At 40.8% G+C, this 12236-nt stretch overlaps 1 protein-coding gene across 9 annotated transcripts in view; it reads right to left on the reverse strand.

Annotated features, from left to right (window-relative positions):
- THSD7A (thrombospondin type 1 domain containing 7A) overlaps positions 1–12236 on the reverse strand; it is a 555303-nt gene that overhangs the window by 232230 nt on the left and 310837 nt on the right. For all 9 annotated transcript variants that reach the window (XM_025212153.1, XM_025212155.1, XM_025212154.1 and 6 more), the window contains one exon: positions 404–1235. In XM_025212153.1, coding sequence (XP_025067938.1) covers positions 404–1235 — 832 coding nt within the window. The remainder of the gene's footprint in view (positions 1–403; positions 1236–12236) is intronic.

The raw sequence follows: 12236 nt of genomic DNA on the forward strand, positions 1-12236 counted from the left end.
TTCCTGCTTGATCCCAAAACTTTAAACCCAATAAGGGAGATATCATCAATTCTCAAGCATGCTTCACTTGATACAGAAAACTGTTCCAAAACTCCAGAGAAAGAAGAGATATTTGATGAATAATTTTAGGACTTCAGTAAAATTTCTGGGAAAACTAGCTAGATTAACAAAGGCTACCTAGTATAGAAATGCTTAATAAGGTATGATCAACTGCATGTATTAAGCTATTTTAAATTTCTTTTGGAGAATTTCTAAACTTGACAAGGTGAGTTAGAAGTGGAAACAGATCATGCTGTGCTAATATCAAGATGGGAATACAGCTACTAGGAAATTATATACAGATTACTTAAAGGTCTAACTTCACAGATAGACACAGATGTTCAGATAAATAAACAGTGATTACCTCAAATCTGCTGTTTTCCCATTCCTGTGAGTACATGTAACCTGCCTGGTTTGATACCCAATCTGTATGTCCCAATATTTGTTCTCCTGTCTGTTTTGTCTATTTCGATTTCTCTTTTTCTTAATAAGCTCACGAGCCTCAGGATCCCGTACTCCTTTTTCTCTGTCCTTCTCTTTTTCTTTGTTCTTTCCCCGTTTCCTTGCTTGTCTTGTATGTCTTGACTGGGGCATAGAACATGCACTCCAGGGTCCCACATTTAGGCTATACATGCTTTCTTCAGTAGTACATGGGCTAGACTGACAGATCTGAAATTCAGTCAGGTTAGGACAGGCAGAGCCACCAAACCGAGCTGGAGCAACAATGTGACGAGCTCTGTGCTGAAGCCCATTGCCACAGGTCTTGGAGCACTCTGACCAGGGGGAGAATTCTGCCATAATGCAGTCCTGACGACAGGGGATGAGACATGCCTGCTCTTGGCGAGGTTTGGGCTCAAAGTAGTCACATATGACATCCTCAGCTGGGGCCCCATTTGCTTTCTGTATGCAAGTTACATTTCTCATCTGGATTCCTTCTTCTCCTTTGATGCATTCTAGAGGTTTTTCAATGCTCCTTGAAATAACTGGCTGGCACTGATTCCAGCTGCCCAACTGCCAATCATACAGTTCTTTGTGCCAATCACAAACCCTGAAACAGTTCTGTTGGTTCTCAGGCCTCTCAATCTGTTTACAGTTCGTGGGTAGGGTTGTCCATCCTTCCACATGGGCACACCACACTGCTCGCGTTTGGATACCACCTGGACCACATTCATCTCCCATACACCTACCCCATGGACCTAGAAAACAAAATAAAAGCCAATATAACATTTTAAATTTAATTACTGTGTCATTATTGAAATCAAGATGCAGCTACAAGGCTCAGGAAACAAAAGCTTGGTATTTCCCAGTAGTCCTGTCGAGCTAAGACCTGAACACGACTTGTGGGAAAGAATATTAATCTCAGAAAGACTCAGCACAAAATAATCATAGGATTATTAATCAATTTTCTGGTCTTCTTACAATTTTACTATTTTTTTCTTTTTATGTTGAGTAAATAAAATATTTGCACTGGTAGAATTCATTAGGGATTGGTCACAATAAAATTAAACAATTATGCAGATTCTTTCTTCAAATCCTGTTTAGCCAGCATAATGAAGGACAATCTTCTCTATAGCTTTCAGCTATAGATAAATTATGGTTTTAGTTTTTTTGGGCAGATTCTCTTTTTGCACCTGGCTTCACACTCTCATTTTATCTAAACTGTGCCCAAAATCATAACAAAGATATAGCAGACTTGAGAAAGCATCAGTAATTTCCGGTGGGGTAAGACCTATTTCTTCATTTTATTTCCTCCCCAACATACTAAAAATATATAGGTTAATTATATATTCATTCTGAATTACTCATCATGAACGGTAGCCAGACACCAATATAGGGTGAAATACATATATCAGATACAATTTCTTACTAGCTTATGGCTATTCACAGGAAAAACAGAATTAAAAGATAAAACAGATCTTGTAGGAAAACGATGCCCCACCCCCTATCTTTTTATTGATTAAAAAATCCATAGAATGTGATAGATTTGAAAATTTACAATGCAAACTCTTTCTGTGATTTAAAAGATTTGACATTTGGCAGTATGAATTCACAATACTCAGGTTACATGGGTGAGAGAGATGTCGACAAGTTTCCTCTGAACACATTTGCATTTTATTTTCCCCGAGTTTTGTCAAATTTCATACAAACTAAAAAGATGCCATTTCTGACTGCCAAAACTGCACATCTGAAACAATAATGAAAGAACATGTAGGAATATAAAACCTAAATTTTTTATATCATTATATTCATGAAGTGAACAATCTTTTTTTCAGAGATTTTTCAGAGATTTTAGCAAGAGACCTTTTTTCCCCATAGATCTCTTGGTAAACCAAAATAAATTCAAGATTATGCTTTCATTAAAATATGACTTGAATAAAGAAACCCATGCTAAAAATTGAATGAACATAGTGCTATCCTCCATGTACCATTCCATTCCCTAGCCCATAGCCTAGTAGTTAGAGCACTTTCCTCAGAAGTGGGAGATGTGAGTTCAGATCGTTTAGGGTTGGAGGGGACAAACTTTAACCTTCCAACTTCTGGGCAACTGTCCTAGCCACTAGATAATTTGGCATAAGGTCAGTGGGCTGCCTTCCTTTTCCCTCCTACCCTAAGATGATGAATGTAGGTATTGTGCAGCCCTGCACTCCCCTCTCCTCCAGACATGTGTACCATTTGCTGCTGCCTGGCTGTTAGTGACTCCCTGCATGCTTTGGAGACGTATAAGGTTGACCATAATTAGAATGGGCAAGCTATGACCTTCTGCAGCTCTGAGCAAGATTGTTCTCCTAAGGAATGATGTGTATTTTTTGGCCATGTGTTAGTGTGGGCTTAGACATCTAATAGGCGGAATAGGATCTTGGCCTTTTGCATCTGTATTCCTTGCTAGTGTATTGTTGAATAGATACTTGATTACAGTATACAGAAGAGACAGTGCAGTTGAACAGTTTGTCTGTGGATTCTAAAACCCTGAGCATTATATACTTGATAGCAATGCCAGCTGGCAGAGACAGATTCAGCACATGAAAACTTCTGTGCTGTTTATTGCAGATTAAGTCTGATTTAGAGTTTCCAAGCTTTAGCTAGATACCCAGAAAAATAAATGTATATTAAGTACAAATACATTTCAGTCCCCATTTCAGCTAGATTACCCTAGTTTATCTCTAACCAGCCTTCCGTAAATGACATGCTTGTGTTTATTTTATTCAAAATGCATTTATGTAGAGTACAAAGAGATTGCACTTTTCCAGAAAATTGCATGGAGTTCTACTTAAGAACACCAACCAAGTTTAAAAGAAAGGAATAAGAACTGCATAAAATCATCAGCTAATGGAAGGATAGCAATATAATCATGACAGAACATAAAGAACTAATATATTCACCTTGCAGATGGCAAACTCCTGTCTTATCACAGCACTGCACCTTGTGTATATCATGTGTGTCCAATTAAGAGACCTTCTTTTAAAGATCAGATCTTTGCAACACTGCTCCAGATAAACAGTAGGTACTTTGGCCTTCCTACAAGATTCAGAATTATCAAGTATTCAAGAGACAATGCACCATATCTAAAAACTGCTTGTAATGGTTAAGCATTTTCAGTCCAATTAACCAACTTGTTCATAAGTAATTAAAATGCTAACCAACCTAAGAGCTAAGGCTGTAAAGAAACTGCAGGAAGGTGAACAGAGAGAGTGCTTGAAGTGCTGTATGTGAAAGTGATAAATTAGCTTTGCATTTGTCTGTGGAATAGTATAAACTTGCTCCATAATATTAGCTGCATTTTGTAATAGTGCTGTGTCTAGGAGCATGCCAATGCTTTAACAGTGTTACAACAGTTGTTGTAGGATAAGGATTGAAACATAAGGGCACAGCAAGCAAAGAAGAATATTAAGAAAACCCAACCACAGAAACACAATCTTGTCCAGTTTTAAGATAATTTAAAATTCATAAAAGACTAATGGTATTAGCTTTTGTTTTTGCTTGTTAATACAAATTTAGACTCTGTAAAGTGATTTTAACAATCTATTCACCCTGGATGAATAGGCTTTAAGGCTGCTCATTTAAAGTACAGTGTCATGCAAATACAGTGTAAATCTTGGGCATTGCATTCTAAGAACGATGCAGACAACATGAGAAGACTCTAGAGAGGAACAATAAAAATGATGAGAACGCTGAAAAGATGCAACTTTATCCAGCAGGTGACAACCAAAAGGGTCTGTTCACATACATTAAGTACCAGAATGTGTCCTTCATAATTTTCACCTTTAAATATTTACCCTTGTGGGCCACCATTTCTGAAAGGTCCATACAAACTAATAATTTTTGTTAATTACATGTTCATCTACATGAATCTTCCTAAGCATCTGTACAAATCTTCTTAAGTCTCTAAATAAGCACTAGAACAAATTTCATATTTTTGGGGTGAAATGATGAATTTTTACTTAGGGTTATCAATCTGGCTAGCATCAGTTTTACAGTGACATCTACTACCAGTTTCTAAGTGCCTTTCAGTTAAAATTAACAGCAGCAATATCCATTGTATATACATACTCACCAATATGCTAAATGAATTATTCCTGAATGTAAAAAGTAGCAAAATGAATTTTCAGTGCAAGGGGAGAAAAAGAAATCTCATAAAAAATCATGGACCAGGCACAAAGATCCCAAGACTTAAAAATACTAGTTTGGCATTGTTAAATGTGTTCACTAGTTTATGAATCTTTTGAGCTTCCACATAGACGCTTTCCTCTACCATCGTGAGTTACTTAAATTTTCTTTTTTAATATTAATGTTGTCTGCAGTTACTGTTTTAAAAGTTGAAAGCTTTAAGAAAAAAGCCACCAAATATCACACACCTTATCATAATACAGCAAAAATTAGCAATACTTTTGCCATTCAGCTGGGTTAATGTCTACTTGTTTACTTAGTGACTGAGGACAAAATGAGTGCTAGTTAATTGTGCAACTCTGCTTATATATATGTTTGGTCATGTGCTCTGATAAAAGAACTTTGTTCTACTGTGTGGTCTAAAATTTGCATAATTTCATCTGGCATGCCAGTTCAAAAGGTTATGAGCCTGTTCATGGGTGGATCTAGGATTTTGAAAAGGGGGGTTCAGATGGTGTAATGCACCATAACATACAACACAACACATTTTTCTGCAGATAAAAAAAAAGGGAACTATAAGTTTTAATTATATGCTAGGGTCCTAGGACTATACTATTCAGTTTAAGATCAAAACAAGCAGCATGGGATATGAAGAAATGGACCTACTTGAGCTGCTGCTGGGCAAATGAGGACCTGAAAATGTAAGGTTGCTCTGGCAACCTGACAAGGAGCTGCAGCATCTTCAGGCAGTGTGACCTCAGAGGGGTGCTTCTGAGTGGTGCTTCCTGAGAGGTGGTGAAGATCCTGAGCAGCAGCAGGCAGCAATCTTTGGCTCTGAGTGGTGGTGGTACCAACAGGCATCTCAGGGCAACCCTGGGATAGTAGCCAGCAACATGATCTCTTGAGGGATTCATTCAGAGGGAAATTCCCTCCCTACTGGACTGGGTTAAGTAGCAACTCCTAGGGGTAGGGGAGTTTCAGATAAGGACTGAAACTGAAAGACCAAGGGTGTTTTATAGGGCTGTGCGACGCTTTGGGTGGTGATTCGATTCAGAGGAGATTCGTCCCGATTCGGTGGCTAAATCTCTGAATCTGAATCGAATCTGGGGACCAATTTAAAGATCTGAATTTTATTCAAAGCTCTCCGAATCTTCAGAAAATAAGACTTAGAGCTGGTAAGTACTAGGGGCAGGGAAAAGGCAGCTGGGGGAGGGGACCATGGGGGAACCACTCTCCCAGCCTCTCCCCCACATGGCTTCCCCACCCACCCCAGCACCCAGTGCTTTAAAGAAAAGCCCTGGTGCTCACCAGGTGCTGCTGGGTGGGGGGGTGATCCCTGCTGCCCACCACTGCCCCATGCTGCATGGGGGGCTCTGCCCCTCTACCCCCCCTTGCTCCCCCAGCTTCCCAACGGGTGTCCCGCCCAGCCAGCTCCAGCCCTTTAAGAAAAAACAAATGAGAAAAGCCCGGGACTCACTGTTCTTGCAGCAGCCTGGGAGTTCAGGGGGCTTGTGCAGAGCCCCCCAGGTGCAGGGCACCTGGGATCACCCGCTGCTGGCAGGAATGGTGAGTGCAGGGCTTTTCTCATTTTTTTTGTTTCTTAAAGGGCAGGAGCTGGCCCAGGCAGGGCACCCATGGAGGGGTCTGGGGGAGTGGGGAGGGTCAGGGGCTCATGCAGAGCCCCCCCATTCAGTGTGGGGCAGTGAGGGGGAGTGGGGATCGCCCCCCACCCATCAGCACCTGCTGTCCCGGGGCTTTTTTTTCCCCAAAAGAGTCGGGAGCTGGGGTGGGCAGGGCAGCCATTGCCGGGCTTGGGGGCATGGGCCTGGCTGATTCAGAGATTCGGTAGGAGCTGAGTCTCCGAATCAGATTCAGCCAGATTGATTTGGGACAGTGATTCGAATCAATGAATTGAAGCACTGTCCCCCCAGTCGGCTGTATCTAAAGTGAATACTAGTCACTTTGCACAGGCATAGTGCTTTATTAGTTGGCTTACTTAAGAATAGGTGTGTTTGATATTTGGGATTTTTTAATAGTTGGGATGTTTGACTGTTGTGGTGTTTGACATGGTTTTGTTGCTCTCCTTTCCCTTTCATAAACTTTTATTTTCTGTTTGATAATACATTTCTTGTGAGTGGGGAAGTTGTTATTTTAGGACCCCCAGTGAAGGATATTTTTCCCAGTTTTCTCAGGGGGAGTTCAAATCACAACCCCCAAACTTTAACCTAGCCTTTGTACTACCAGCCAGGGCCTGGCAAAAGGTTTACAATTGCAAACATCATGGCCATTAGTTGAAAGCACTAGTAGATAATATGAAGTCTGGACACTCTTCTGAGGAAAGGAATCTTAAGTTTAGAAGTTCTGGAAACTAAGGTGAATAGAGTCCTTTATTTTGAGACCTAACAGAAATTTATCTGATGGAAGCTCCAAATTCGCTATGTTGCATGAGAGGAGAGCTCCTTCCAGATGCTATTAATCATTGCACATTTTGATATTAATAGGTACTTTGTAAATCTAATTGTTCTATGGTATATTCTTGAAAAAAATACAGTTCTGTGGCCTTCATGAACGCTGGTTCCGCAGCAAGTGTTTTGACCCTCTGGCAGCTCTACTCCCCCCGTCCCTCCTCCTGCCCCCCAGCCCACCAAAAAAAATCTAATGCAACTAAGATGCCTGCAAAGCAGAAAATTTCCAAAGTAAGTGAAACATTAGGGCTCTGGCCTGGTATGTGATCATCTGTTTATTATGTTCATTGTAATTCAGCTTCTGACCCCAACTATATCTATAATAATTTCAAGAAAGAGCTTGCCTTTCTTTTTTAATAAAAACTCTGTTCTTGTTCTAATGGGTGGGTTTAGCACTGACAATAAGCCTCAGAGAAAAGAAAAATATTCCAAAAGCACATTATGCAAAGAGTAATTACTAGGCATTTACATTCATTCCTAGCTCCTCAAATGGGCTTGACTGTAAAATATGCTTGCATCCTTCACATAAACTCCATTATTGTCCCCTATTGGATTAAAAAAAAAGGTTGTTTATGACAATGAAATTCTCCCAGGGTAAAAGAACCATGAGAGGAGCAAACAGATAACTTACTGATGTACTCTAGCCTATTTGCTGAACTGCACTATTCTACTTTTGCTCTAAAGTATCATGCAATTTTATAAATGGATTGCTGGTGATCAATCATTGTTATAAGAACTGATGAGCAGAACTACTTTAGAGAAGATGTTTGGAATATGTTTAAGATCATCAGGTCAAAGAGATGCTCTTAGGAAAGATGGCAAATCTAATCTTTTTTTTCCTGTATCTTTTACTAAAATCTCCCTTATTCACTTAATGGATGTTCTTTATTCACTTAATGGTCATGTATTTGATCATTAAATTCACTGAAAACACTGGCAACCACAGTAAATGCATAGTATCTATAGGGGCTGTGGAATCTCCAGAGGGAGTTTTTAAACGCAAGTTAGACGAGCACTTGGCCTCGATGGTTTACACAAGGGGTTGGACTAGGTAACCTTCTTAGATCCCTTCGAACCCTATTTTTCTATGGTTCTACAGTAAGGATGTGTTTCAGGAAATATTTTACAGGAAATGTGGCCACTAAATAGTTATATATTATATGTATGTATAATTATGTATAATAAATAGACTGAAAAATAAAGCAGTTCTCACTGAAATAAGTATAGGATAAAAACTATTGGGTAAATAATAAAGAAAAGAGAATAATAGAATGCTCCATGATTGGGAATCCCTTTAAGATAGATATTTAAGTACCTACATGACCATGCTATTTATAGGAGACAACCATTAGATTGCTCCAGAAAGTACATTTCATTTATAACTTGGTTAGGTCTCAACACCTTCACAGTGGCTGGCTGGATCCTATGTAAGTTTTAAGCCCCAGCATATCTAAAGGTAAGATGCTGTTTACTATGGAAATTGCCTTCTGAAGAAACTGGATAAGGGATAGGATTTTTTCCTTCTATTATCTTGTATAAAATAATAATTCACGCATTATTCATCACTTTTTACCCATACATCTAATAACACTCTTCAGAGAAGAAAAAACAGTTGAGTATGGGGATGAAATGACTTGAAATGTTGTGCCAAGCATCCATTTTTTCAAGTCAGAATGACTGTTTGATGTCTCAGGCAGCTGAGGAGTGCCCCTTAGCTAAAGGCTTTTCAAATGGTGCACGTCGTTGCTGCTATGCCAAACCTGTCCTGGCAGCCAGCAAAGAGGTTATGTAGAAGACTTCTTAACTAGGGTGGTAAACATCAAGTCCTGAAATAATCCCTTCGGTAGGGAGTTGGGGGGGAGGGGAGGAGGGGAGGTGTTATTAGCAGATCACACAGTTAAGAGAAAGACCGGGAATTTATACACATACTCCTGGAGTGGGGGGCACCTTTATTAGAGCAGCTTTAATTAAAAGCACCTCCACCCCTGGAACATGTGTATAAAATCCCAGTTTTTTCTCTTAACTGTGCTGTCTGCCAGTAAAAGAGCCACTTTAATTAAAGCACCTGGTACCTCATGTATCAGTGTCCCTGCAATGAAAAATGGCAATGGGGGCATTTTAACTAAACCTTGTTGAATGAGCTTTACTTAAAGTGCCCCGACACCATTTTTCAGTGTGGGGATGCTGATACACAAGATGCTGGGGTCTTGGAGTATGGTAATTACAGGAAATGTGGCCACTAAATAGACATATATTATACAGTATGTATGTAGGGTACTCAGTATGATGTACTGAGTCTGCTCCAACATGCTCTAATTACAGCGCATCAAAGCAGCCTTGCTGCACATGTATAGAACAGACTCAGTGGGTGCCTAATCTATCCAAGAGACCACACCATCACTAAATTTGTTCTTGGATTGGAAGGGAGTACGGAAAGGGTATTCTTTGTTCTTTCTTCCTAGTATTACTTGCATACCCTCTTGATTCTTCTCAGTAAGTCAGGCTTTCTCACGATGAAGTCTACTAGCCACAAGACCACTAAATCCCAAAGATTCCTGAAAATCAACTTCCTCTTCATGCAGAGGATTGCATTTGTAATGTGTTGTAAAAAAAATCCAATATTTTAAGTGAGTGAAAAATAAGGGCTACACTCTATCCCTTGAATTTGATGACTGTAAATTTGAGCTGTCATGCACGTTTTCAAAAGGAGTCAGTAAGGAGGAAATTACAGGTATTTGCCATAAATCATTGACTGCAATTTACACATATCTATTTGAGAAAGTATGGGGTTAATACTATTTTCAAAAGTAAGAAGCAGTAAGTGAAAACTTACACGTTTTGAAAACCTACGTTTAAAAATGTTGTAATGCACATTTGCCTAAGATAGAATAACTGCCTTCGGGGAGCCTTTATGATCTCTCACAGATAAATAATTTTAACAATAATTATATCATTTAGTCACTAGCTATGCCACATTTGATCCCACATAGTGGTTTATGTTGTATGCCCAGGATATTGTCAGCTGCCTCTCTGTTGTATACCCACTGGAACCAAGCATCCATGAAAGCTCTCGGTCTCAGGGAGCAGGAGAGAGAAGAGAGGGAGGGATATCTTGTGATATAAAAGAGCATGTTTTAGGAATGCAAGTAAAACACAATCTAGGCTTAGGGATAATTTAGGGCAAATCTGTATTCATTCAATTAACATACTAAGGAACTGCAAATTTTGTAGGTTCTGTAGGATGAACACAAGGGGCTCCACTCCCCTTCCACACAACACAAGAAATTTTAAGAACATGCCTCACCGACTCAAGGCTACAGAAAATGCGGTCCCAACAGTGTTGGAGCTACTCTGTATGCACATCCTTTCTAAATATGTCCCCTGCTGAGGCAGCATCATGCAGTTTCCCAGATTTCCCCAGAATGCACTGATCCAAGCATGATTGGTCAATGTGATGTGTAAGCAAAAAATGTGTTTTTTTCATGAGCATGCTACTGCTTATTGACTCATCTCAACCACATTTGTTTTAACATGCTGATGAGCATGTTAGGAACTGATTACAGAAACATAGCTGTGCTTATAGCTGGAAGTGTGCTCATTTGTTATTTATTCTGTTCACTTCATATTTGAACTCAGGAATCAGACAGCACTTTCACAGCATTTATGTCAGAGTCTCCATTGTAATTGTACAGATTTTAAAATGTATTTGTGATTCTTTATATTTCCCAGTAATCTGCAGAAAACAGTCTAGTCTTAAAATTATCTTTAAATTCCCAGAAAATTAATATTTATTTTTGGCTGCAAAACAGATGGTGGGTGAACTAACCTTTAATGAAAGTTTATTCTGAACTTTCAGGGAGGCAAAGTACCAAGAAAAAGACACCAGAGATTGAGACCAATATAATGTACAAGTACAATGCTGTGTTAGGGTAAAGATAGCACTACCCTATTCCTAAAAGCAAAGCAAATTGCTACATCCCTTAAACTGTTTCAGGTGTTAATGACAACACCTAAAGAAGAATACAGAACCTTCAGTTCTCATATTGTTATTTGTTAATGTGAGGACAATGGGTCTGTGCTTAATCCTATTACAATGGCTGAGAGTTTTGCTACAGATTTCCTGGGAATTTTGTCGTGGCTATAATGGGAATAGGTTTGGACTAACAGGGTGCATCCAGATGAACGCGCATATGCCTCTTGCCCCGCCTCAAACCCCTTTGAGGCGGGGCAAGAAGCACATACAGGAACAAAAAAATGGATATCCAGGGATCTAAAAAAAATGAAACTAAAAAAAAGAGGGCAGGGCATGGTCCCAGACTGTGCCCTGAGGCAACCGGAGGCTGGGTCATAGATTCATAGATGTTAGGGTCGGAAGGGACCTCAATAGATCATCGAGTCTGACCCCCTGCCTGGCAGGAAATAGTGCTGGGTTCAGATGACCCCAGCCAGATGCCCATCTAACCTCCCTTGGGAGCCCATTCCAGATTTTGGCCACTCTAACTGTGAACAAGTTCCTCCTAATGTCCAGTCTAAATCTGCTCTCTAATAGTTTATGGCCATTATTTCTTGTGACCCCCACAGAGTAGAGCCTCTCCAATTCCTTTCTGCGCCCCCACGATGAATTTATAGACAGCCACAAGGTCGCCTCTCAACCTTTTCTTGTGGAGGCTGAAGAGGTCCAGGTGCCCCAGTCTCTCCTCAGAGATGCTCTGGCTGCCAGAGTGTCTCCATGGTTGGCCCCTTGCCCTGGTGCTGAAATGCATGGCTCACCAGGTCACGTGTTCAGCACCAGGGCTCCAGTACTGGTGCATAAGGGGTCAGAGGGGCTGGAGGAGAGGGGAGGGGACTATGGGAGGGGACTCCTGCCAGCCCTGCCTGCTCTCCCAGCCCCCGCAATCCCTGCCCTGCCTGGCCCTTCCCCCACCAGCCCCCCAATGCTCTGGCTGCCAGAGTGTCTCCATGGTTGGCCCCTTGCCCTGGTGCTGAAATGCATGGCTCACCAGGTCACGTGTTCAGCACCAGGGCTCCAGTACTGGTGCATAAGGGGTCAGAGGGGCTGGAGGAGAGGGGAGGGGACTATGGGAGGGGACTCCTGCCAGCCCTGCCTGCTCTCCCAGCCCCCGCACT

The sequence above is a fragment of the Alligator sinensis genome, unplaced genomic scaffold (assembly GCF_000455745.1).
Source record: "Alligator sinensis unplaced genomic scaffold, ASM45574v1 scaffold938_1, whole genome shotgun sequence".
Lineage (NCBI taxonomy): Eukaryota > Metazoa > Chordata > Crocodylia > Alligatoridae > Alligator > Alligator sinensis.